The 27,940-nt window shown below is 43.2% G+C and overlaps 1 protein-coding gene across 11 annotated transcripts in view; it reads left to right on the top strand.

Annotated features, from left to right (window-relative positions):
* LOC124124581 (small G protein signaling modulator 1-like) overlaps nucleotides 1–27,940 on the top strand; it is an 86,211-nt gene that overhangs the window by 10,383 nt on the left and 47,888 nt on the right. For all 11 annotated transcript variants that reach the window (XM_048385265.1, XM_048385264.1, XM_048385263.1 and 8 more), the window contains exon 3: nucleotides 15,866–16,034. In XM_048385265.1, the coding sequence (XP_048241222.1) occupies nucleotides 15,866–16,034 (169 nt within the window). The remainder of the gene's footprint in view (nucleotides 1–15,865; nucleotides 16,035–27,940) is intronic.

Below are 27,940 nucleotides of genomic sequence, written 5' to 3'. Positions count from 1 at the left end.
AATGTTTTAGATGGATATAAAGGTTCTAAATATAGGCTTGACTCAGAAAGTAACTTAGCTCGTAACTGTGTTTCTGAAATTAGCACTGTTGTACGTATGCTGAAAAAGCTTCATTGAGTATTTGCGCGTGCTGTTTTTATACATTTGAGTTTTTCATTTAATGCATGTGTTTCTGTACGCAAGTTATTTGAAAGTAATTGGATTATATCAATATTAGGCATAAAGGTGTTTGGGATGGACAGTTAAAATAGTTTGGTGGGAAAAAAAACATGCATTGACACTGGTTTTAAAACCTAGTGGTTAAAGCGTTTGCTCGTCACGCTGAAGACCCGGGTTCGATTCCCCACATGGGTACATTGTGTGGCACCCATTTCTGGTGCAGGACCAGTGAAGAGAGTGGGCATTATGCTTGGTTTTACAGCATTGCCTTAAATACAATGTTAAGATACAGTGAAAATACTTAAGAATTGAGGAAATGATTTTTTCCCAATTTGCCAGCACTTAGTTTAGAATCCTAGATATACCCTTTCATTCCCCAGGAACATCAACGCCAGGCTGTTCTTTGTGTGATTCAATTGCCATGTTGTGTTGTCCTAATAGTAATAGCTGTCTGATAGTGATCCACAGAGTCGTGTATGTGCTCTCACTTTGCATGTATATTACCTGTACATTTATCACATACTTTTGCCATGTTGTATTCATGTTTGTGATAACTAGAATATTCATGTAACTGCGTTGCCATGGTTACTGATATTTAGGGAAAAAATATATATATGAAGAAAAGGTAATTTTCCAGGTATAGATTACTCTGAAATGAGGTTTATTTTCAATAGTCCCCCAAAAGAATCCAAGACTGAGTTTTCATCTACTTGATGGGAACTGATGCTGTGTTGCCAAGGTTATTGTGTTGGTCATGACTTGAAATTGGCTTATTACTGGAGTCCCTGAGTTCTACAAGATCATTGCGTGGCCCAGTACTGGCTCATTACTGGAGTCCCTGAGTTCTACAAGATCATTGAGTGGCCCAGTACTGGCTCATTACTGGAGTCCCTGAGTTCTACAAGATCATTGCGTGGCCAAGTACTGGCTCATTACTGGAGTCCCTGAGTTCTACAAGATCATTGAGTGGCCCAGTACTGGCTCATTACTGGAGTCCCTGAGTTCTACAAGATCATTGCGTGGCCCAGTACTGGCTCATTACTGGAGTCCCTGAGTTCTACAAGATCATTGAGTGGCCCAGTACTGGCTCATTACTGAAGTCCCTGAGTTCTACAAGATCATTGAGTGGCCCAGTACTGGCTCATTACTGAAGTCCCTGAGTTCTACAAGATCATTGAGTGGCCCAGTACAGGCTCATTACTGGAGTCCCTGAGTTCTACCAGATCATTGAGTGGCCCAGTACTGGCTCATTACTGGAGTCCCTGAGTTCTACCAGATCATTGAGTGGCCCAGTACAGGCTCATTACTGAAGTCCCTGAGTTCTACCAGATCATTGAGTGGCCCAGTACTGGCTCATTACTGGAGTCCCTGAGTTCTACCAGATCATTGAGTGGCCCAGTACAGGCTCATTACTGAAGTCCCTGAGTTCTACCAGATCATTGAGTGGCCCAGTACTGGCTCATTACTGGAGTCCCTGAGTTCTACCAGATCATTGAGTGGCCCAGTACTGGCTCATTACTGGAGTCCCTGAGGTCTACCAGATCATTGAGTGGCCCAGTACAGGCTCATTACTGAAGTCCCTGAGTTCTACCAGATCATTGAGTGGCCCAGTACAGGCTCATTACTGAAGTCCCTGAGTTCTACAAGATCATTGAGTGGCCCAGTACTGGCTCATTACTGGAGTCCCTGAGTTCTACAAGATCATTGAGTGGCCCAGTACTGGCTCATTACTGAAGTCCCTGAGTTCTACAAGATCATTGAGTGGCCCAGTACTGGCTCATTACTGGAGTCCCTGAGTTCTACCAGATCATTGCGTGGCCCAGTACTGGCTCATTACTGAAGTCCCTGAGTTCTACCAGATCATTGCGTGGCCCAGTACTGGCTCATTACTGAAGTCCCTGAGTTCTACAAGATTATTGAGTGGCCCAGTACAGGCTTACCAGTGAAGTCAATAAGTAGGACTTCCAACAGCAGAATCACTCACTCCCACTCTGGGCAAAGCTGAGCCTAAATTAGTTGAGCTGACCCTTTGGTTGAGCTGACCCTTTGGTTGAGTTGACCCTTTGGTTGAGCTGCTCCTTTGGTTGAGCTGCTCCTTTGGTTGAGTTGACCCTTTGGTTGAGTTGACCCTTTGGTTGAGCTGCTCCTTTGGTTGAGCTGACCCTTTGGTTGTGCTGACCCTTTGGTTGAACTGACCCTTTGGTTGAGCTGCTCCTTTGGTTGAGCTGCTCCTTTGGTTGAGCTGACCCTTTGGTTGAGCTGACCCTTTGGTTGAGCTGACCCTTTGGTTGACCCTTTAACTGAGCTGACCCTTTGGTTGAGCTGACCCTTTGGTTGAGCTAATCTTGTAGTGGAGGACAGCCCCTGTAGTCTGGTGAGTAGAGCGTCTTCCGGTTGAGCAGACATTGATTGTGTGAACCTCAGGCTGTATCATACCAAAAGATGTTAAAAGATGGTACTTGTTGTTACCCTGCTTGGCTCAGCATTAAAGGAATATGACCCGTGAAGATCCAGGTTAGAATAGGTCTTCAGCAACCCCATGCTTGTCGTTAAAGGTGACTATGCTTGTTGGAAGAGGCGACTAATGAGAAGGGGTGGTCTTGCTCGCTGACTTGGTTGATACATACCATGGTATCCCAGTTGCATGGATCGATGCTGAGACATGATGTCAATCACTGGATTGTCTGGTCCAAACTCGATTATTTACAAACTGCCATCATAGAGCTGGAATATTGCTGAGTGTGGCGTTAAACAACAAACAAACAAACACAATTAAGGGGACATAACAAGGACTGGTTGGCTGGGAGTCAGTATACTGTGTCTGAGTGGGATGTCCATGTTAAACTGTGGCATATAACATGGCGTTAAACCCTCACCTCACCATGATATGGGAGACAGACCAGGCTGAAGTGTTGCAGGTCTCGGCAGAAGCCATTACACTTGTGACATGACAGAAGGTGCTGGAGCTCCCCTTGATGTGCCTGTAGGACACGCAGTCACGGTGCATCACACACTTACCTGCACGTTAAGGAGTCAATGGGGATCTGGAGTCCTAGTGATCGTTCCTGTGGTATTTGTGACAAGAACTGCTGGACTTCCATGTCATACTCTGGGTACGATACATGATGCTGCACTTTTTGCAATCATGTATTGACACCAAAGGTAATAGACCGCCTCCGTGGTCTTGTGGTAGAGCGTCCGCCTGGAGAGCGGAAGGTCCGGGGTTCGATCCCGGGCCGCGTCATACAAAAAGACGTTAAAAGATTGTACTTGTTGTTACCCTGTCTGGCACTCGGCATTAAGGGGCTAAAACAAGGACTGGTCGGCTCGGAGTGGTCATGGAAAGGCAGATGTTGCTGCCAGAGACTCATCAGGACCTAGGAACATATGGCAGAGTTACATGCGACAGTAGTGTGTGGTCATGGACAGGCAGATGTTGCTGCCAGGGACTCATCAGGACCTAGGAACATATGGCAGAGTTACATGCGACAGTAGTATGTGGTCATGGACAGGCAGATGTTGCTGCCAGAGACTCATCAGGACCTAGGAACATATGACAGAGTTACATGCGACAGTAGTATGTGGTCATGGACAGGCAGATGTTGCTGCCAGAGACTCATCAGGACCTAGGAACATATGGCAGAGTTACATGCGACAGTAGTATGTGGTCATGGACAGGCAGATGTTGCTGCCAGAGACTCATCAGGACCTAGGAACATATGGCAGAGTTACATGCGACAGAAGTATGTGGTCATGGACAGGCAGATGTTGCTGCCAGAGACTCATCAGGACCTAGGAACATATGGCAGAGTTACATGCGACAGTAGTATGTGGTCATGGACAGGCAGATGTTGCTGCCAGAGACTCATCAGGACCTAGGAACATATGGCAGAGTTACATGCGACAGTAGTATGTGGTCATCGACAGGCAGATGTTGCTGCCAGAGACTCATCAGGACCTAGGAACATATGGCAGAGTTACATGCGACAGTAGTGTGTGGTCATGGACAGGCAGATGTTGCTGCCAGAGACTCATCAGGACCTAGGAACATATGGCAGAGTTACATGAGACAGTAGTATGTGGTCATGGACAGGCAGATGTTGCTGCCAGGGACTCATCAGGACCTAGGAACATATGGCAGAGTTACATGAGACAGGAGTATGTGGTCATGGACAGGCAGATGTTGCTGCCAGAGACTCATCAGGACCTAGGAACATATGGGCAGAGTTACATGCGACAGTAGTGTGTGGTCATGGAAAGGCAGATGTTGCTGCCAGAGACTCATCAGGACCTAGGAACATATGGCAGAGTTACATGCGACAGTAGTTTGTGGTCATGGACAGGCAGATGTTGCTGCCAGAGACTCATCAGGACCTAGGAACATATGGCAGAGTTACATGCGACAGTAGTATGTGGTCATGGAATGCCTGGTTTATGTTATTGTACATGAATAACATATTTATTTCGCCCTGTAGGTTGAACATGTTGAATAACATATTTATCTCGCCCTGTAGGTTGAACATGTTGAATAACATATTATCTCACTCTGAAGATTGAACCTGCTAAATAACATTTATCTCAAACTAATGACTGAACATCATCTATAGGACAGTTTTAATCTGTTAATTCCGTAGAAAATGAAGCCATCTGAAACCCTTCTGACACAGTTGTACTGTATGTCTAATGGAGTCCAGATCCACAGAACTGTTCAGCCATCAGCTGTGTTTAAATCACCTTGACGGTGCCTGAGGTAGTTAGGCATGATATGCAGTGATGAGTAATCAAAATCAAAGTGGTTATTATTCTATGCTTTCGATGCCAGCTGTGATGATGAGGTGACAGCTTTCACCAACAGATGTCTGGAGACAAGTGTGTCGAGTAGTGGAACTGTATGTGTCAGAATGTAGACCACAGAACTCCACGCTGTTATGCATCCACCACAAGCTGGGACATATAATACAATGTCTGAACCCTACAGTTATGTACAGTCACTGGTTATAATAGTGTTCAATCCCTATGGTTATAACAGTGTACAGTCCCCGTGGTTATGACAGTGTACAGTCCCTGTGGTTATAACAGTGTACAATCCCTATGGTTATAACAGTGTACAGTCCCTGTGGTTATAACAGTGTACAGTCCCTGTGGTTCTAACAGTGTACAGTCCCTGTGGTTATAACAGTGTAAGTCCCTGTGGTTATGACAGTGTACAGTCACTGTTATAACAGTGTACAGTCCCTGTGGTTATAACAGTGTTTAGTCCCTGTGGTTATAACAGTGTACAGTCCCTGTGGTTATAACAGTGTACAGTCCCTGTGGTTATAACAGTGTACAGTCCCTGTGGTTATAACAGTGTACAATCCCTACGGTTATAACAGTGTACAATCCCTATGGTTATAACAGTGTACATTCCCTGTGGTTATGACAGTGTACAGTCCCTGTGGTTATAACAGTGTACAATCCCTATGGTTATAACAGTGTACAGTCCCTGTGGTTATAACAGTGTACAGTCCCTGTGGTTATAACAGTGTACAGTCCCTGTGGTTCTAACAGTGTACAGTCCCAGTGGTTATAACAGTGTACAATCCCTGTGGTTATAACTGTACAATCCCTATGGTTATAACAGTGTACAGTCCCTGTGGTTATAACAGTGTACAGTCCCTATGGTTATAACAGTGTAAGTCCCTGTGGTTATGACAGTGTACAGTCACTGTTATAACAGTGTACAGTCCCTGTGGTTATAACAGTGTTTAGTCCCTGTGGTTATAACAGTGTACAGTCCCTGTGGTTATAACAGTGTACAGTCCATGTGGTTATAACAGTGTTCAGTCCCTGTGGTTATAACAGTTTACAGCCCCTGTGGTTATAACAGTGTAAGTCCCTGTGGTTATAACAGTGTACAGTCACTGGTTATAACAGTGTACAGCCACTGTGGTTATAACATTATACAGTCACTGTGGTTATAACAGTGTAAGTCACTGTGGTTATAACAGTGTAAGTCCCTGTGATTATAACAGTTTACAGTCCCTGTGGTTTTAACAGTGTAAGTCACTATTGTTATAACAGTGTAGTCACAATGGTTATAACAGTGTAAGTCCCTGTGGTTATAACAGTGTACAGTCGCTGTGGTTATAACAGTGTACAGTCCCTGTGGTTATAACAGTGTACAGTCCCTGTGGTTATAACAGTGTACAGTCACTGTGGTTATAACAGTGTACAATCCCTGTGGTTTTAACAGTGTACAATCCCTGCGGTTTTAACAGTGTACAGTCCCTGTGGTTATAACAGTGTACAGTCCCTGTGGTTATAACAGTGTACAATCCCTGTGGTTTTAACAGTGTACAGTCCCTGTGGTTATAACAGTGTACAGTCACTGTGGTTATAACAGTGTACAATCCCTGTAGTTTTAACAGTGTAAGTCACTATGGTTAAACAGTGTAGTCACTGTGGTTAGAACATTGTAAGTCCTTGTGGTTATAACAGTGTACAGTCACTGTGGTTATAACAGTGTACAGTTACTGGTTATAACTAGTGGTGTAACGATATGGCGATACAGTATTGTATCCCGATGCACAGCCCACGATACGATGCATGGATTTGGAAAGCATGTATCGCGATATATACGATATTTTCATAACACAGTTTTACTTACCGTATTTTCTTGAGTATAGTGCGCAATTTTTTCCAAAAAACACAGCTGTGTAGAAGGGGGTGCGCATTATACACGAATTAATGAGTTTTGATGTTTTTCCCCCCCATGGAAAGACATTACCGTGAACACGTAACACCGGAATACCATGTCAACTAATCCATACTGAAGTTCGCAAATTATTCATGTAATTACACTGTCTGGCTATAAAAAGTGTTCTTTCTATATCTGGACTTTTGTTTGTAACTTATTTCATTAATTTTATTCAGAATTCCTTTTAATATTGTTTTAATTAATTTGGGCAAAATCGTGTGTGAAGCGATCGGAAGATCGCACAACTCACCGTTATTAACAGCAACCACGGTCAGATTACCGCCATTGTCGCCTTGAAACGAACTTTAGTTGACAGAGAATGGATACTTATATCCTAAATGCCATACTTTGATTCGTTAAAAGTCATATTTGTTTTTGTTGGACGATTCTATGTCAACACGTAATTCTCGCGATCAAGCGATCACATGCACGGGAGCCTTGACGGTGACCGGTCAGACTGGTTGCATGTAAAAAATAATACCCGTCAATAGCGATCAGCTGCTTCGCTTAGGGTTATTATTATTTTAAATATGTTTAGTAAAAGCTGCATCTAAATTAACAAGGTATTGGAATATATTATTCCTGATAAAAAAAATAGTTTCAGATACAACTTTTGCCGATCCTTGCATTAAAATCCTGTAAAGTTATATCATTGGGTGTGTCTTGACCGAATCACCGGTAGATTCCAAGAAAACGTGTGTACAGCTGATGTGCTGTCCGGGTTTAGTTTACGAGAAAATACACAAGGTAATCTTCATCCCTGGATATAAAACAATGCCTAGCTGAACAAAAAATACAATTTAAACGGTAAATCAACATGTCTAGTGATTTTTTATCTCAAATTTCGAATTTTGTACTGATGAAGTTTCTCATCACCCGTTCGTTTGCCGGACTTCGCTGAAGGAGTACAGTGTAATTTTTTTCTGCGCATAATATTCACCTTTTTTTTTTCTCCAAAATATTGAACCCGCTAGAGGGGGGTGTGCATTATATATTGGTGCGCACTATACTCAAGAAAATACATGAAATACGTTTAACAGTTTCAAAGCCAGTTTGTTGTTTCAGTAAAACATACTGTATTGCTAACAATTTGCTATAACAGTAAATAAACACATTAAATCTTCTTCAACTGTACTTGTCACATCTTTTAGAGAGCAGAAAGACATCAACTTGGCTTAGCTTGTACCAGTAAACACTGTATCGTGATACGTATCGTATCCCGACCCCTGTATCGAGATACGTATCGTATCGCGACCCTCCCGTATCGTTACATCTCTAGTTATCCCCCGCCGCGCGAAAGCGCGAAGCGGGGGATATAGTATTCACGACCGTCCGTACGTCCCACCTGTTTGTTGCCGCGATATCTCAAGAACTAAACACTGGATTGTCTTCATATTTGGAACTATGGTGTATATACAGACTCCGCAGACACCAGTCGGTTTTGGTGACCTTGATCCCATTTTCAAGGTCACAGCAGACAAATCTGCTTTTAGAGTTGGAAAACGGTGTTGCCGCGATATCTCAAGAACTAAACACTGGATTGTCTTCATATTTGGAACTATGGTGTATATACAGACTCCGCAGACACCAGTCGGTTTTGGTGACCTTGATCCCATTTTCAAGGTCACAGCAGACAAATCTGCTTTTAGAGTTGGAAAACGGTGTTGCCGCGATATCTCAAGAACTAAACACTGGATTGTCTTCATATTTGGAACTATGGTGTATATACAGACACCGCAGACACCAGTCGGTTTTGGTGACCTTGACCCCATTTTCAAGGTCACAGCAGGCAAATCTGCTTTTGGAGTTTGAAAACGGTGTTGCCGCGATATCTCAAGAACTAAACACTGGATTGTCTTCATATTTGGAACTATAGTGTATATACAGACTCCGCAGACACCAGTCGGTTTTGGTGACCTTGATCCCATTTTCAAGGTCACAGCAGGCAAATCTGCTTTTAGAGTTGGAAAACGGTGTTGCCGCGATATCTCAAGAACTAAACCTCTCGATTGTCTTCATATTTGGAACTATGGTGTATATACAGACACCGCAGACACCAGTCAGTTTTGGTGACCTTGACCCCATTTTCAAGGTCACAGCAGGCAAATCTGCTTTTGGAGTTAGAAAACGGTGTTGCCGCGATATCTCAAGAACTAATCGCTGGATTGTCTTCATATTTGGAACTATAGTGTATATACAGACACCGCATACACCTGTCAGATTTGGTGACCTTGACCCCATTTTCAAGGTCACAGCAGGCAAATCTGTTTTTGGAGTTTGAAAACGGTGTTGCCACAATATCTCAAGAACTAATCGCTGGATTGTCTTCATATTTGGTACTATGGTGTATATGGCGGGGGATATTTCGTCACTCTGTGACAAATACTTGTTATAACAGTGTTCAGTCCATGTGGTTATAACAGTGTTCAGTCCCTGTGGTTATTTCATTGTACAGTCAATGTGGTTATAACAGTCTACAGTCACTGGTTAAAACAGTCTACAGTCACTGGTTATAACAGTGTACAGTCACTATAGTTATAACAGTGTAAGTCCCTGTGGTTATAACAGTGTACAATCCCTACGGTTATAACAGTGTACAGTCACTGGTTATAACAGTGTACAGTCCATGTGGTTATAACAGCATATCGTCCCAGTGGTTATAACAGTGTACAGTCCCTGTGGTTATAACAGTGTACAGTCGCTGTGGTTATAACAGAATATCGTCCCAGTGGTTATAACAGTATACAGTCCCTGTGGTTATAACAGTGTACAGTCACTGTTGATATTAAAAGCTCCTTACTGTATCATGCTGTCATTGTTTACCTTGTGAATAGACTAGTAGTAGGATTGAAATCTGTGAGGCATTCTGTGTTGATTATGACAGTCTGTCCAGTGTCCGCACCTGGTCGCCTGGGCAGGTGTGGATGGTGAAGTTGATTGGTATTGATTGGTATTGATTTGTGGTCTGAATGAGGTCTGATCATCACAGTGTGTGTCTGCGTCTCTGCTGTTGCTACAGTGTTCCTACATGACATCTCTGTCCAGTGGCCGACATGCTACCTCTAGTCCATCAAACAAACCAACAGCAGACATGCTACCTCTAGTCCATCAAATAAAGCAACAGCAGACATGCTACCTCTAGTCCATCAAATAAACCAACAGCAGACAAGCTACCTCTAGTCGATCAAATAAAGCAACAGCAGACATGCTACCTCTAGTCGATCAAATAAAGCAACAGCAGACATGCTACCTCTAGTCCATCAAATAAAGCAACAGCAGACATGCTACCTCTAGTCCATCAAATAAAGCAACAGCAGACATGCTACCTCTAGTCCATCAAATAAACCAACAGCAGACATGCTACCTCTAGTCGATCAAATAAAGCAACAGCAGACATGCTACCTCTAGTCCATCAAATAAACCAACAGCAGAAATGCTACCTCTAGTCCATCAAATGAAGCAACATCAGACATGCTACCTCTAGTCGATCAAATAAAGCCACAGCAGATATGCTCCATCTAGTCGATCAGATAGCTGCTAGAAGACATGCTCTATCTAGTCAAACAATCAGATATTACATTTGAAGTTAGTCATTCAGGCCGTAGGATATATGAGTTTTGTTTTGTTTTGGGACGTAAATTTGAGGTGACATTTTATTCTCAAGGTCAAATGATGTCTTCAACTAATTCACTTTAGAGTCGTACTTTCAATTATTTTGAGATCCCTGGAATGTCATCGCAGGCTTTGGAGGAATTATTTGCACATGTAATCTTCATGTGAATTGCCTCGTGATTTCCCAACAGCAAACAGCCAAATTATCTCCAAAAGTTTGTATCATTCTAATCTGCTGATGTTTTCAATCCCTTCCAAGGAGTGTGTTGAGTCTGTGGTGCTAGACTTTCCTGCACTCTGAGAGCACACATCAGTGCATGATGGGAAGACTTCCAGGAACTCTGTGCGTGGGCGTCAATCTGCCATTGATTTTTTCTTACAAATGGTCAAAGCTGGATTCCACTGGTTAGGTGGCCGGATTGGTTTTCGGAATGGAAAAATAATCATCACTGACGTTGATACAGAATGTGATCTGCTTACCCACAATCCCCTATGACGAACGTGCTGTACACCAAACCAATTTTGTCAATATTTTCTGAAATAGGAGCTAGTCAAATAAATGCCTAGTTGTATCACATCTGATAATGATCAATTATCACAGTGTTTACGTCAGCTGGTATTTTGTTGTTATGCACCTCACTGTATAAACACTGCAAGCCTTGAAAGGGTTTCTTATTTTTGTTAATGGCAGCTGTCAGTGGTAGTAATTGATATGGTGAAATAACAGTGTTAATACATGTATGTGTATTGGATATTGTACAATAGATGATTGGCAGCAGGCGACCTGATTAGTTAGGATGTTGTTGTAGCTTATCATAAATCATGTACCCAAGAATTGGACTGTTTTCAATGTCTACTTAGCAAAAGAAATGTATATTTGCACAGGCAAAGAATCAAGGAATCAAACTGATGTTAATTACGGAATAAGAAATGTAATCATGTAATGTTGTTGGCCTGTTAAATCATAACCTTCAACCTCCTGGCCTGAGTGCCAGTAACCATGGTAACAGTTGTGAGCAAGCAATTGGAAGAAATGTGTTGTGTTTCCTCATTTTCTTAAAAACACTTGTGTTAATGCTGATGTTTCACTGAATGACTTGGTTGTGCACAGTACGACAGGGAAATCAAACGCAACCAATCACCTCTGCCAGATTAGGATTATATATATGCAGTGTCTGCTCTGGCTTAAATTTTCTTGGGGTCACTTGGACCCCTTCATCATAAAATTAGGGGTCCCAAACATAAATGGAGGGGTCCAATTTATAGCATTATAACATAACATTAACAACAGATCACAGTGGTTGTGAAAAATAAGAAATCTTTTCACAACTGCAAAATATCAACAAACAGGCAAAGTGAGAGAAAGGTTCACATCAGGGCACATCCTGCTCTCATAACCAAGAGGTTTACATTAAGGGACAAACAATTTTTTAAAAGGGACATTTGATATTAATGAATATTATAACACAAAATTATCCATGTTAATATCTAACTTCGTATATGAAAAGGCAGTACACGGGTCAGCCATTGGTAAGGGGTCATTGTGACAGACATTTGTGAATGTTTTTACCGAGATCTACCAATGATTTGAAGTTATGGATTCAGTTAAGTTCAATGGCTGTTCTGCTGCTACTGTACTGAGTATTGAATTCATGTTGTAACTGTGACAATGATCAATGAGTCATAAAATATAATTGGCATATCGAAGGTTTTTTTAGTAAGAGTATGTTCAGGATCCAGCATTTCCTTGATAAATCTAGTCAACATGTTTCAGGTGCTATAAATGTTTAAACATGTCAGTTACACCAATAACGGTCCTGGCAAAATGTGTTTTGCAATTCTTAATATAACTCACAAGAGATTGAATTATTATCAGCTTGATAAGTCTGTTGTAGAATAACTAAATATTCAGAGTCCGCTAAATAAAAACAATGCTTACATCATTGTACATTCAAGTGTTCACATTCATTCTTTATATACAGTATCGCGGTATTGATAAATCTCGTAATCCACACAACCTGTCGACTGTTTACTTATGCAAATCTAAGCGCGATATATTTCATCGCATGATCGAATACAGGACTCGTTGCGGTATGTCACGGCTACTTGTACACACGTTAACTTTTTTTATGACAGTTCCTGGGATGTTTTTGAAGTGGAATTACCCCTTCCTCCATTCAAAATTGATTAGAAAAAGAACCCATTTGTTCAAACGAAGTCCCTTGACCAAACCTCGGTCGTATGCAAAATTCAAAACAGGAAGTGATATACCATATAATCCACACAGCCTTACTTACTGCGGTAAGATTCACCAATGACAGGTAGCATACTTTGTTTACCGAACTCGGTAAAGAAAATCAGCATCAATCAATCCAATGAACAACAAACATTTTGTGAATCACATATTTAATAAGTTTGTAAGCGTGCCCCACTACGATCCATTATAAATTAACTACTGCGATAACATAGTGTATCATCCCACACGGTCGCTCGATTTCGCGGGTCACTGTTACCACGTTCTGAAGTATACCCTTGATGTGCCTGGCTATTTTTAGTTTGACACAAGGTCAGGATATTTTCGACCAATCAGCAAGCTAAATTAATTACGACTATATCCGACTTGCTTAATATGTGGCACCTGATTGGCTGAAGCAAAGCTACGGACCATACCGAAAATTAATACATGCAAAACCGACAATAGATATAGGTCAAGAAACCGGTTTGGGTATTTGTCATAAAAAGGGAGAGAATAATGAAACTGGTTTGGTTTAGCAAACGAAAGTGTTAATCAACATGCTTCGCTGTCTTGTTTGGCAACAAATACCTTTACGCAAAGACGTACGTCTTTGATTTACGATAACAGTGTCAATTCAATATGAAATTAATATAGCCCCAGTCACTGCGTCCACGAGACCCACACATGTTACGCAGGTGCGTTCAAACTTACTTTTGTGCGTCCAAGACGCAAAAACGCGCTCTTCAGCCAACACTGTATATGAATTTATATACACTACCAGTAGCAAACTTTTGAAAATAAGAAAAATCTTTTGACATTGAGCAGACGGCTTGAGGTGTTTCAGCACCTCTTAGTCCGTAAATTACGCAGGGATATACCGTGGTCTGTGCCTGGGGGGCATTGGAGGAGATGATCTTCAGGGTCACAGGAATTAAATGGGGGACTGCCATGTGACTGTGGTCCCTGAGGACTGCCATGTGTCATGTGACTGTTAGGACTGTCATGTGACTGTCATGTGAATGTGGTAGGACTGTCATGTGTCATGTGACTGTTAGGACTGTCATGTGACTGTCATGTGAATATGGTAGGACTGTCATGCCACTGTCATGTGACTGGTAGGACTGCCATGTGACTGTCATGTGAATGTGGTAGGACTGCCACGTGACTGTCATGTGAATGTGGTAGGACTGCCATGTGACTGTGGTAGGACTGCCATGTGTCATGTGACTGTTAGGACTGTCATGTGACTGTCATGTGAATATGGTAGGACTGTCATGCGACTGTCATGTGACTGGTAGGACTGCCATGTGACTGTCATGTGAATGTGGTAGGACTGCCACGTGACTGTCATGTTACTATGGTAAGACTGTCATGTGACTGCCATGTGGCTGTGGTAGGACTTCCATGTGTCATGTGACTGTTAGGACTGTCATGTGACTGTCATGTGAATGTGGTAGGACTGCCATGTGACCGTCATGTGACTGGTAGGACTGCCATGTGACTGTCATGTGAATGTGGTAGGACTGTCATGTGACTGGTAGGACTGCCACGTGACTGTCATGTTACTATGGTAAGACTGTCATGTGACTGCCATGTGGCTGTGGTAGGACTGCCATGTGTCATGTGACTGTTAGGACTGTCATGTGACTGTCATGTGACTGTCATGTGAATGTGGTAGGACTGCCATGCGACTGTCATGTGACTGGTAGGACTGCCATGTGACTGTCATGTGAATGTGGTAGGACTGTCATGTGACTGGTAGGACTGCCACGTGACTGTCATGTAAGTATGGTAAGACTGTCATGTGACTGCCATGTGACTGTGGTAGGACTGCCATGTGTCATGTGACTGTTAGGACTGTCATGTGACTGTCATGTGAATGTGGTAGGACTGCCATGTGACTGTCATGTGACTGGTAGGACTGCCACGTGACTGTCATGTTACTATGGTAAGACTGTCATGTGACTGCCATGTGACTGTGGTAGGACTGCCATGTGTCATGTGACTGTTAGGACTGTCATGTGACTGTCATGTGAATGTGGTAGGACTGCCATGCGACTGTCATGTGACTGGTAGGACTGCCACGTGACTGTCATGTTACTATGGTAAGACTGTCATGTGACTGCCATGTGACTGCCATGTGACTGTGGTAGGACTGCCATGTGTCATGTGACTGTTAGGACTGTCATGTGACTGTCATGTGAATGTGGTAGGACTGCCATGTGAATGTGGTTACTAAGGACTGCCATGTGACTGTCATGTGACTGTGGTAGGACTGCCATGTGAATGCCATGTGACTGTGGTAGGAATGCCATATGACTGTGGTAGGACTGCCATGTGACTGTCATGTGACTGTGGTAGGACTGCCATGTGAATGCCATGTTACTGTGGTAGGTCTGTCATGTGACTGTGGTAGGACTGCCATGTGACTGTGGTAGGACTGCCATGTGACTGTGGTAGGACTGCCATGTGACTGTGGTAGGACTGCCATGTGAATGCCATGTGACTGTGGTAGGACTGTCACTTTATTGGTAGGAATGCCATGTTACTGTGGTAGGACTGCCATGTGACTGGTAGGACTGTCATTTTATTGGTAGGACTGCCATGTGATTATGGTAGGACTGTCATGTTATTGGTAGGACTATCATGTGACTGTGGTAGGACTGACATGTTATTGGTAGGACAGTCATGTGACTGGTAGGAATGCCATGTTACTGTGGTAGGACTGCCATGTGACTGTGGTAGGAATGCCTTGTGACTGTGGTAGGACTGTCATGTGACTGCCATGTGACTGTCATGTTACTGTGGTAGGACTATCGTGTGACTGTGGTAGGACTGTCATGTTATTGGTAGGACAGTCATGTGACTGGTAGGAATGCCATGTGCCTATCATGTGACTGTGGTAGGACTGCCATGTGACTGGGATATGTCTTTGATAGGTCTGTGGAGGGGCTGTGATATTCTTGACATAGATTGACACGTGACTCCTAATTTCATTCCCTGCAATACTGTTGACCTTTTGAGCACTGCATACACTGACTCCTGGTGCTCATTTGTCGCTGTGTGAAACCTACAATCTATTAATTTCCATTGATTACAGGACTGTACTTTGTTTGCAGGTGCTGTGGAGGCCTGTTTGTTGCATGGCCTCAAGAAGCGGGCCCTTGGGCTGTTCAAGCACAGCACCACCACAGCACTCCTGCAGAAGATCGCCAAAAACTGTGATTCAGCCTCCACCGTCACAAAACAGCTGGCTGAAATCGAGACTCAAAATGACTCCTCATCCAAGTAAGTGTTGTCATCACTTCACGTCCAAGTAGGTGTCACCATGACTCCCCATTCAAGTAGGTGTCACCATGACTCCCACCCAATTTGGTCTTGTCATGACTCCCCACCCAAGTAGGTGTCACCATGACTCCCCACCCAAGTTGGTCTTGTCATGACTCCCCACGCAAGTAGGTGTCACCATGACTCCCCATCCAAGTTGGTCTTGTCATGACTCGCCAATCCAAGTAGGGGTCGTCTTGACTCCCCATTCAAGTAAGTGTTGTCATGACTCCCCAATCCAAGTAGATGTCGTCATGACTCCCCACGCAAGCAGGTGTCACCATGACTCCCCATCCAAGTTGGTCTTGTCATGACTCGCCAATCCAAGTAGGGGTCGTCTTGACTCCCCATTCAAGTAAGTGTTGTCATGACTCCCCAATCCAAGTAGATGTCGTCATGACTCCCCACGCAAGCAGGTGTCACCATGACTCCCCATCCAAGTTGGTCTTGTCATGACTCGCCAATCCAAGTAGGGGTCGTCTTGACTCCCCATTCAAGTAAGTGTTGTCATGACTCCCCAATCCAAGTAGATGTCGTCATGACTCCCCACGCAAGCAGGTGTCACCATGACTCCCCATCCAAGTTGGTCTTGTCATGACTCGCCAATCCAAGTAGGGGTCGTCTTGACTCCCCATTCAAGTAAGTGTTGTCATGACTCCCCAATCCAAGTAGATGTCGTCATGACTCCCCACGCAAGCAGGTGTCACCATGACTCCCCATCCAAGTTGGTCTTGTCATGACTCCCCAATCCAAGTAGATGTCGTCATGACTCCCCATTCAAGTAAGTGTTGTTGTGACTCCCCAATCCAAGTAGATGTCGTCATGACTCCCCACACAAGTATCATCAGAGAGGCTGTTGACAGTGGGTAGCAACTGGAAACATGGTTGACATTTATCACAGGTGACTGACATGGAAATAACAAAAATACATATAAAATTGTTTGTTTGTTGTTTAACGCCGCTCTCAGCAATGATCCAGCTATATGATGTCAGTCTGTAAATAATCGAGTCTTGACCAGACAATCCAGTGATTGATATCATGAGCATTTATCCACACAATTAGGATAGGATGACATGCTCAAGTCAGTGAGCCTGACCACCCGACCCTGTTAGTCGCCTCATACGACAAGCATAGTCACCTTTTACGGTAAGCATGTGTTGCCAAAGACTTATTCTACCCAGGATCTTCACGGGTCTGCATGTAAAAGAAATAAATATTTGATTGAAAAAAGCATGTTTAATCGTCATGTTTCTCTTGATAATTGCTGGAATTGATGTCCGATGGCTCTGTTTTTAATGGTTTTCGAAAGTTACACCGACACAACTACAAATAAAGAGGAAGATATCCTGTGATGACACTTTCAGCTACTGTACAAATAGAAAATGCTTTCTTTCCCACTAGACTGACCAACCCAAACAGACCTATTCCTTATAACAAAACAAATCCTGAGATAGACAAATTTGTTTTTCCTTTTCCCTAACTATTGTTAGTAAAACATGGAAAAAATAGAAAAATAGAAAAAAGTGTGGTAACCCCTGCTGACTCACCTGTAAAGCTGAGTAAAGCGGTGTAATCTTTACCCTGTTTGATTGGCTCCTCCATACAACACTGTGAGGTAGGCTGATATATCTATAATTACCTAGCTATTAACAACTGCAAGTATGTCACAATGTCATTCATCATTAATAGCGTATAGGAACTGCCTGTGTACACACTACTCTCCTGACAACTGATTGAAGGCAGAAATCTCCTGAGATGAGCGCGCCCTCCAGATATTGATTTTAGCTGAGGCTACATAATGGTTACAATCAAGCTATCCCAGGTGGCATACTTCTGCTTCTAGACACCTCACTCAGGTGATTCATTGCTATCAAATAACTGCCAGTGTAGATTCATTACGTCCCAGTTAAAGTAATGTATTATTTTCCCTTTTATCATTTACAAGCGTTCAAACTAAATTAGGATATAATGTCTTGAGGTACTTATCATAACCGTAATGTGAAACATTAATATGGTTTAGGAGTGTTTCAATACTTCAGAGACCCGTGACGATCTGGGTTAGAATAGGTATTCAGCAACCCATGCTTGCCGTAAAAGGCGACTATGCTTGTCGTAAGAGGTGAGTAATGGGATGGGGTGGACAGACTTGGTTGATGCAGGGGATTCCCGATATATTAGGGTTTCTGTGGACAGACAGGGCTCAGAATCATTTTGGTTTTGCGATGTGATACATGGGGCAGTTCACTCAAATGTTGTATTCGTACATGGGCCATGAGGATACTTCATAGACTAAAATTACGTCTCAATCATGGATTATTTTATGAATAAAATTATATGATGAAGAGATTATTGCCCGGGTGTGTTTCCGTATCATAAATATCATATATTAGCTGATAAAACCAGTATCCATTGGGGTCATTTGGGGACAACTGTGCACATAGCGGTACCACTAGACTAACATATAGTCTCTGAAATGAACATATCATACAGAAAAAACAGTTGTTCAGTTATCTTAATAAAAATCTAATAAAAAGGGAGCCCAGTGATTCTCTTCATTTGGTACTGCAGTAATCTAGACCTGCCAAACATTATAGACTTGCATGGGCTGTAGTTGATATAAATGTATCAGGGTCTGTAAGACAGACTACGGTACCACGCTTGGGACACATTCGCACGTGCAACTTGCAGTAAACTCAAAATTCAAAGTTCAAGGGTTTATTCTGATGCATGTCAAATACGGGTGCCATTGCACATCACACAACATATATAGTTACTCAAACACATATCATAGTCTCCGTGAACACCATGGTTCCTCTTCATTTACATGGAAACATCGCAGTTTTCCCAATTCTCCACCACGTGCGTTCATCACAACAAATCGTTTTCTCTACTAAGGGAGATAATTCTATAAACATACCACTAAGAATATCTTGTTACATCACTTTCTCCCCCCGTTACAATGCAAGTATAATCATCATTATTCTTATAGTATTATTAAGTGTTATGTAAAGAAACCCCCGGACATTGAGCTTGTTTATTGCTGATCGGGGGTGGTGGGGTAGCCTAGTGGTTAAAGCGTTGTTCACTCGTCACGCCGAAGACCCGGGTTCGATTCCCGACATGGGTACTATGTGTGAAGCCCATTTCTGGTGTCCCCCGCCGTGATATTGCTGGAATATTGCTAAAAGCGGCGTTAAACTGTACTCACTCACTCACTATTGCCGATCGGGTCACAAATGGTGATGAGGGTTCTGGACAGATTACTGGAATGACTGGTCATTATCCTGATTATCAAAAGAACAGCCTGACACCTGGCACTGACAGTCAGTGTCTCACATGGGTGAAGCTGAGCCATTTAACAAACTTTGGCAATTGTGGAGATATAAATTGCGAAGTAATGTTAGTGAGGACACTAGCACAATCAGTTCCCATATATGTGCTTTTATACCTCTGCGGCTTGGGGGGGTTTCCACAACCTTAACAACATATGGATAGCCAGAATATTTTGTCATTGTGTATCTGACAGCATTTCGCAATGTTACGACAAGCCAGACAGGCTCTAAGTATATATGAGAAGTTTCATAGACTAGATGCTCGTAGTTTTCATCGAAGTGGTAAACATCTGAGACCTGCATCACTTCAGGCTTTCCTCCCACATTAAGCTGACATGCCACGATATAACTAGAATACTGTTAAAAGTGTTGTTTTACCAAACTCACTCACTCGAAGACTAGAGTAGCTTCCCTTTGACAAAGGGCGATTACTCTTGTAGGTGGACTGATGGACTAATGCACTGTCATGAAAAGTGATCACTGACATTGTCAAATTTGTGTTGGAGTATATGTACATTTCTTGGCCAATATGGTGGCTATGCCAATGTCTAAAAAACAAGTTTCAGTTGGAACTATATTGACCGTTGTCACTCTCCAACTGACTATTCACTGACCTTGTATAATAATGCACACATTCCCGAAAGTCGTGCTATGTTTAGATGTTGTTTGTAAGAGATGAGAATACTTTCGACGATAGATTTTAAGAATGACATTATATGTTAAAGAGGTTATCATGCTTGTGTGTTTTGGGCTTTTGGGTTGGTAACTATCCTAGTTTTGGAATTAACACTGAATACAATGTGCATTCCAAATACATGGTATTTACCATGCCCAAATACACTCTCATGATAACATGTACTTGTTGACTCAGCTTTGGATGATAATTTTATTCATAGTGTAATCTATAGCCACATCTAAAAAATGTTTGCTAATAATTACAACAAACAGATTTATTTAATCTTGCTATTCAAACAAGAAGTGCTGTGTCAAATAAAATTACAAATATTCTGATTCTGAAATGTATTTTTATCTGAATAATTTCATCCCTACAACATTGATTATGCCTGTTCTTAGTGGAGGTGAGCACCTTCCTGTCATCCTGGCTTTCACAAGAGTGGCAAGACCTGCATCACACTGGGCTTTCCCAGCGTTAGAAACTGGAACTAGTTCTGTAGTCCTTGCCAAAATGCCCAATAATTAAGGTATCGTAAGGACTGGTACAAATTTGTCTTTTTTAAGGGTTTTGCTACATGTTATCGTTATAAAGACTAGTGGACTAAAAAGGTTAGTTTCTATCACTGATTTAGGGTTCGGACACTGGGCTAAATTGGCTCACCTCTGGCTTTCCTCAAACATGAAGCTGACATCTTGTGTTACTGAAAATCTTTTTAAAGCGATGTAAAATCAAACATCCTCACCCATTCCAGCTGATACATTTACCACCAATATCAGGTATACAGTAGTCAGTCTACACACGATCCACATATTATTATTGTGCTTGTGTTTGTTGGAGGTGATTAGTGTGCTTGGCTTCATGTAGTTAGTGCATGTAGACGACAGCCGTGAGCCAAATGTCAGGAGAGTGGAGTGTCGGTTGACATGGAGAATAGATTGGCTGCAGCCACCCACTTTATTGTCAGACTGACACAGATTCCCGCTGACTGGCGGCCTTGACTTCGTCCTTGGCACACTCACTGGAGCAGGTTGACGTGGCCATCATGGTGCCATGTCTGCAACCCTTGTGAATATGGCCAGTGCTGGATATATGGCACTATATGTGTTGTTACTTAATTTCTACAGGTTCAGCATGTTCAGCGTTAGATATTGGCAATTGTCTTTTAGTCCTTGCCAAACTGTCCAAAGTTTTGCTATGTGTTGTCCTTATTTTTTTGTTTGTTTGTTTGGTTGTTTAATGCAATTGTGTTCAACACCAGTGTACATGGATCGTGCCCCCTCCAGTGTACGTGGATTGTGTCCCCTCCAGTGTACGTGGATTGTGTCCCCTCCAGTGTACGTGGATTGTGTCACCTCCACTGTACATGGATTGTGTCACCTCCAGTGTACGTGGATTGTGTCACCTCAATTGTACGTGGATTGTGCCCCCTCCAGTGTACGTGGATTGTGTTCCCTCCAGTGTACGTGGATTGTGTCCCCTCCAGTGTACGTGGATTGTGTCACCTCCAGTGTACATGGATCGTGTCACCTCCAGGGTACATGGATTGTGTCCCCTCCAGTGTACGTGGATTGTGTTACCTCCAGTGCACGTGGATTGTGTCACCTCCAGTGTACGTGGATCGTGTCACCTCCAGGGTACATGGATTGTGTCCCCTCCAGTGTACATGGATTGTGTCACCCCCACTGTACATGGATTGTGTCACCCCCACTGTACATGGATTGTGTCACCTCCAGTGTACGTGGATTGTGTCACCTCCAGTGTACATGGATTGTGTCACCTCCACTGTACATGGATTGTGTCACCTCCAGTGTACGTGGATTGTGTCACCTCCACTGTACATGGATTGTGTCACCTCCACTGTACATGGATTGTGTCACCTCCAGTGTACATGGATTGTGTCCCCTCCAGTGTACGTGGATTGTGTCACCTCAAGTGTACGTGGATTGTGTCACCTCCAGTGTACATGGATTGTGTCACCTCCAGTGTACGTGGATTGTGTCACCTCCAGTGTACGTGGATCGTGTCACCTCCAGTGTACGTGGATCGTGTCACCTCCAGTGCACGTGGATTGTGTTACCTCCAGTGCACGTGGATTGTGTCACCTCCAGTGCACGTGGATTGTGTCACCTCAAGTGCACGTGGATTGTGTCACCTCCAGTGTACATGGATTGTGTCACCTTCAGTGTACGTGGATTGTGTCACCTCCAGTGTACGTGGATTGTGTCACCTCCAGTGTACGTGGATTGTGTCCCCTCCAGTGTACGTGGATTGTGTCACCTCCAGTGTACATGGATCGTGCCCCCTCCAGTGTACGTGGATTGTGTCACCTCCAGTGTACGTGGATTGTGTCACCTCCAGTGTACATGGATTGTGTCACCTCCAGTGTACATGGATCGTGCCCCCTCCAGTGTACGTGGATTGTGTCACCTCCAGTGTACATGGAGTGTGTCACCTCCAGTGTACGTCGATTGTGTCACCTCCAGTGTACGTGGATTGTTTCACCTCCAGTGTACGTGGATTGTGTCACCTCCAGTGTACGTGGATTGTGTCACCTCCAGTGTACGTGGATTGTGTCACCTCCAGTGTACATGGATTGTGTCACCTCCAGTGTACATGGATTGTGTCACCTCCAGGGTACATGGATTGTGTCACCTCCAGGGTACATGGATTGTGTCACCTCCAGTGTACATGGATCGTGTCCCCTCCAGTGTACATGGATTGTGTCCCCTCCAGTGTACGTCGATTGTGTCACCTCCAGTGTACGTGGATTGTTTCACCTCCAGTGTACGTGGATTGTGTCACCTCCAGTGTACGTGGATTGTGTCCCCTCCAGTGTACCTGGATTGTGTCACCTCCAGTGCACGTGGATTGTGTCACCTCCAGTGTACGTGGATTGTGTCCCCTCCAGTGTACCTGGATTGTGTCCCCTCCAGTGCATGTGGATTGTGTCACCTCCAGTGTACATGGATTGTGTCCCCTCCAGTGTACATGGATTGTGTCCCCTCCAGTGTATGTGGATTGTGTCACCTTCTGCATCACTGTGGGCCTGAACTCGTGTCATCCCTGGGCTTTCATCACTGATCTTTCATCCCACATCAAGCTGGACATACTGAAATACTGTTCAAAGGAGCATTAATCTCTGGATCTCACTCTCACTTTAGCATTGATGTGGATGGCCTGAAATAACGACCTGGCAGCTGAGCCGTCGGTGACGACTGTTTGATGCATCTGTTTTCGTTCCTGACAGTCGGAGAATTACGTCAGCTGTCGGGAAATATTGATGTCACGTCTCTAATGGGAATCCGGATCTGTGTGCTCTGAAATTGTAGTTAATTACTTTGTTCTTCTGAGGGTAAAACTTTGATGAGGCCGAACTTGCCATCACAAGCTGTATTGATGTGTGATTGGGCAGTGTTATCCTGCAGCCCTGAGGAATCTTCTATATGAAATCGTTACTTTAAACATTTTACCAGTATAAGCCAGACCACCAGACTAGTGGTGGGTTGGAGTATTGTAGATACTTTATATATGACATTAAATTTTTACTCTGGTGTCATTTTTTTTTTCAGAGATATAATGCGGGGTGATATAGTCGTCGTCTGGTCTGTCTGTCTGTCAATCCATCTATCCGTATTTCGTTTCTGGAAGATTACTTGAAAGCCGTGAATGATTTTTTATCCAAACGTGGTACATGTATTAACCAGGGTCTGATGTACCTTTAGCTATTATGGGGGCAGAGGGAATTTGTCATCTTCTGAAGACTCTTGTTATCTTTGTCTTCTGTAAGTTATAAACTGATGTATCACGCTTCATGCTCATTTGTTGAAGCCGACGGGGATTCTAGGTAAGATCAGGAGACTCAGAGCAACCTGTGTGGATGTTTGATCTGACCTCTGGACCATTTGGTCTGAGTCAGTGATTTGTTTGATTGCGTAGCATTGTGTCCTGATGGTGTGGATCGTTGCTGTAATATCACTGGTTTGTTTGATTGCCTAGCATTGTGTCCTGATGGTGTGGATCGTTGCTGTACTATCACTGGTTTGTTTGATTGCGTAGCATTGTGTCCTGATGGTGTGGATCGTTGCTGTAATATCACTGGTTTGTTTGATTGCGTAGCATTGTGTCCTGATGGTGTGGATTGTTGCTGTAATATCACTGGTTTGTTTGATTGCGTAGCATTGTGTCCTGATGGTAAGGATCGTTGCTGTAATATCACTGGTTTGTTTGATTGCCTAGCATTGTGTCCTGATGGTGTGGATCGTTGCTGTAATATCACTGGTTTGTTTGATTGCGTAGCATTGTGTCCTGATGGTGTGGATCGTTGCTGTAATATCACTGGTTTGTTTGATTGCCTAGCATTGTGTCCTGATGGTGTGGATGGTTGCTGTAATATCACTGGTTTGTTTGATTGCCTAGCATTGTGTCCTGATGGTGTGGATCGTTGCTGTAATATCACTGGTTTGTTTGATTGCCTAGCATTGTGTCCTGATGGTGTGGATTGTTGCTGTAATATCACTGGTTTGTTTGATTGCGTAGCATTGTGTCCTGATGGTGTGGATCGTTGCTGTAATATCACTGGTTTGTTTGATTGCGTAGCATTGTGTCCTGATGGTGTGGATCGTTGCTGTAATATCACTGGTTTGTTTGATTGCGTAGCATTGTGTCCTGATGGTGTGGATTGTTGCTGTAATATCACTGGTTTGTTTGATTGCGTAGCATTGTGTCCTGATGGTGTGGATCGTTGCTGTAATATCACTGGTTTGTTTGATTGCGTAGCATTGTGTCCTGATGGTGTGGATCGTTGCTGTAATATCACTGGTTTGTTTGATTGCGTAGCATTGTGTCCTGATGGTGTGGATCGTTGCTGTAATATCACTGGTTTGTTTGATTGCGTAGCATTGTGTCCTGATGGTGTGGATCGTTGCTGTAATATCACTGGTTTGTTTGATTGCGTAGCATTGTGTCCTGATGGTGTGGATCGTTGCTGTAATATCACTGGTTTGTTTGATTGCGTAGCATTGTGTCCTGATGGTGTGGATCGTTGCTGTAATATCACTGGTTTGTTTGATTGCGTAGCATTGTGTCCTGATGGTGTGGATCGTTGCTGTAATATCACTGGTTTGTTTGATTGCGTAGCATTGTGTCCTGATGGTGTGGATTGTTGCTGTAATATCACTGGTTTGTTTGATTGCGTAGCATTGTGTCCTGATGGTGTGGATTGTTGCTGTAATATCACTGGTTTGTTTGATTGCGTAGCATTGTGTCCTGATGGTGTGGATTGTTGCTGTAATATCACTGGTTTGTTTGATTGCCTAGCATTGTGTCCTGATGGTGTGGATCGTTGCTGTAATATCACTGGTTTGTTTGATTGCGTAGCATTGTGTCCTGATGGTGTGGATCGTTGCTGTAATATCACTGGTTTGTTTGATTGCCTAGCATTGTGTCCTGATGGTGTGGATCGTTGCTGTAATATCACTGGTTTGTTTGATTGCGTAGCATTGTGTCCTGATGGTGTGGATCGTTGCTGTAATATCACTGGTTTGTTTGATTGCGTAGCATTGTGTCCTGATGGTGTGGATTGTTGCTGTAATATCACTGGTTTGTTTGATTGCCTAGCATTGTGTCCTGATGGTGTGGATCGTTGCTGTAATATCACTGGTTTGTTTGATTGCCTAGCATTGTGTCCTGATGGTGTGGATTGTTGCTGTAATATCACTGGTTTGTTTGATTGCCTAGCATTGTGTCCTGATGGTGTGGATTGTTGCTGTAATATCACTGGTTTGTTTGATTGCGTAGCATTGTGTCCTGATGGTGTGGATCGTTGCTGTAATATCACTGGTTTGTTTGATTGCCTAGCATTGTGTCCTGATGGTGTGGATCGTTGCTGTAATATCACTGGTTTGTTTGATTGCCTAGCATTGTGTCCTGATGGTGTGGATCGTTGCTGTAATATCACTGGTTTGTTTGATTGCGTAGCATTGTGTCCTGATGGTGTGGATCGTTGCTGTAATATCACTGGTTTGTTTGATTGCGTAGCATTGTGTCCTGATGGTGTGGATCGTTGCTGTAATATCACTGGTTTGTTTGATTGCGTAGCATTGTGTCCTGATGGTGTGGATCGTTGCTGTAATATCACTGGTTTGTTTGATTGCGTAGCATTGTGTCCTGATGGTAAGGATCGTTGCTGTAATATCACTGGTTTGTTTGATTGCCTAGCATTGTGTCCTGATGGTGTGGATCGTTGCTGTAATATCACTGGTTTGTTTGATTGCGTAGCATTGTGTCCTGATGGTGTGGATTGTTGCTGTAATATCACTGGTTTGTTTGATTGCGTAGCATTGTGTCCTGATGGTGTGGATCGTTGCTGTAATATCACTGGTTTGTTTGATTGCGTAGCATTGTGTCCTGATGGTGTGGATCGTTGCTGTAATATCACTGGTTTGTTTGATTGCGTAGCATTGTGTCCTGATGGTAAGGATCGTTGCTGTACTATCACTGGTTTGTTTGATTGCCTAGCATTGTGTCCTGATGGTAAGGATCGTTGCTGTAATATCACTGGTTTGTTTGATTGCCTAGCATTGTGTCCTGATGGTGTGGATCGTTGCTGTAATATCACTGGTTTGTTTGATTGCGTAGCATTGTGTCCTGATGGTGTGGATTGTTGCTGTAATATCACTGGTTTGTTTGATTGCGTAGCATTGTGTCCTGATGGTGTGGATGGTTGCTGTAATATCACTGGTTTGTTTGATTGCGTAGCATTGTGTCCTGATGGTGTGGATCGTTGCTGTAATATCACTGGTTTGTTTGATTGCCTAGCATTGTGTCCTGATGGTGTGGATCGTTGCTGTAATATCACTGGTTTGTTTGGTCCAGACTCCATTATTTACAGGCATCTGTACAATAGCTGGAATATTGCAAAGTCAGACATTAAACGGCAATCAAAAGCCCAGTTGATTAACTTTTTTGTCATCGTTGTGAGATCATTCGTGTTTTCTCAGTTGAATGTTGGTAAGGCGTCAGCTGCCGGAGCCTCATCCCCCCTCTGGGGAGCAGAGGCGGTCGGGTAGCCTAGTGGTTAAAGCGTTCGCTCGTCACGCCGAAGACCCGGGTTCGATTCCCGACATGGGTACAATGTGTGAAGCCCATTTCTGGTGTCCTCGCCGTGATATTGCTGGAATATTGCTAAAAGCGGCGTAAAACCATACTCACTCACTCACTCTGGGGAGCAGGACTCCATGATGTGATGGGGACGCTTCACCATCGGCCATTACAGAACTATGTACCACTGATAACCATTGCCATTTGCTTCAACAAGACAATATTTCTATAGAATTATGTCATCTTGATCTTGGATGAAGCGTGATCATGTGTAAATGGAGAATTGAGAATGCTGAATAGCAGATCCAACATTGGCTCAAAAATAACGGTGATCATAGCAGGGTGTAATTTCATGTTTTGTGCTCCCCTGCATCAAGTGCAGACTGCAGTTAGCAACAGACTTCACAACAGATAAACTGGCTGCACGACTTTATTGGACATTTGATACAAAAAAATCTCAAGCTGTGTTTTGATATTAGACTAATCAGTGACTGCAGAGCTCCAGATAAGCTGCGTATCTGCGTGAAATACGCATCAGAAATGCAGAAATACACAGTCAAATATAATCTAAGCGTATCAAATACGCAATGAACATTACAGATACGCTACAAAAATCAAACTTGTGCTTATCATCAAAATATTGTGAAGTAACCCTGCGTATTCCATTAGCAAATCAGCAACTTATTTTGAAATTATAACGGGCATTCCGTCAACCTTGCCAAACTCCACGATGACAGTTACATCATGATCATTTGCCATC

This window comes from Haliotis rufescens, unplaced genomic scaffold (assembly GCF_023055435.1).
Source record: "Haliotis rufescens isolate VD_foot unplaced genomic scaffold, xgHalRufe1.0.p SCAF_56, whole genome shotgun sequence".
NCBI lineage: Eukaryota > Metazoa > Mollusca > Gastropoda > Lepetellida > Haliotidae > Haliotis > Haliotis rufescens.
The sequence above is the reverse complement of the archived record's forward strand: the minus strand, read 5'-3'. Positions and strand labels throughout refer to the sequence as shown.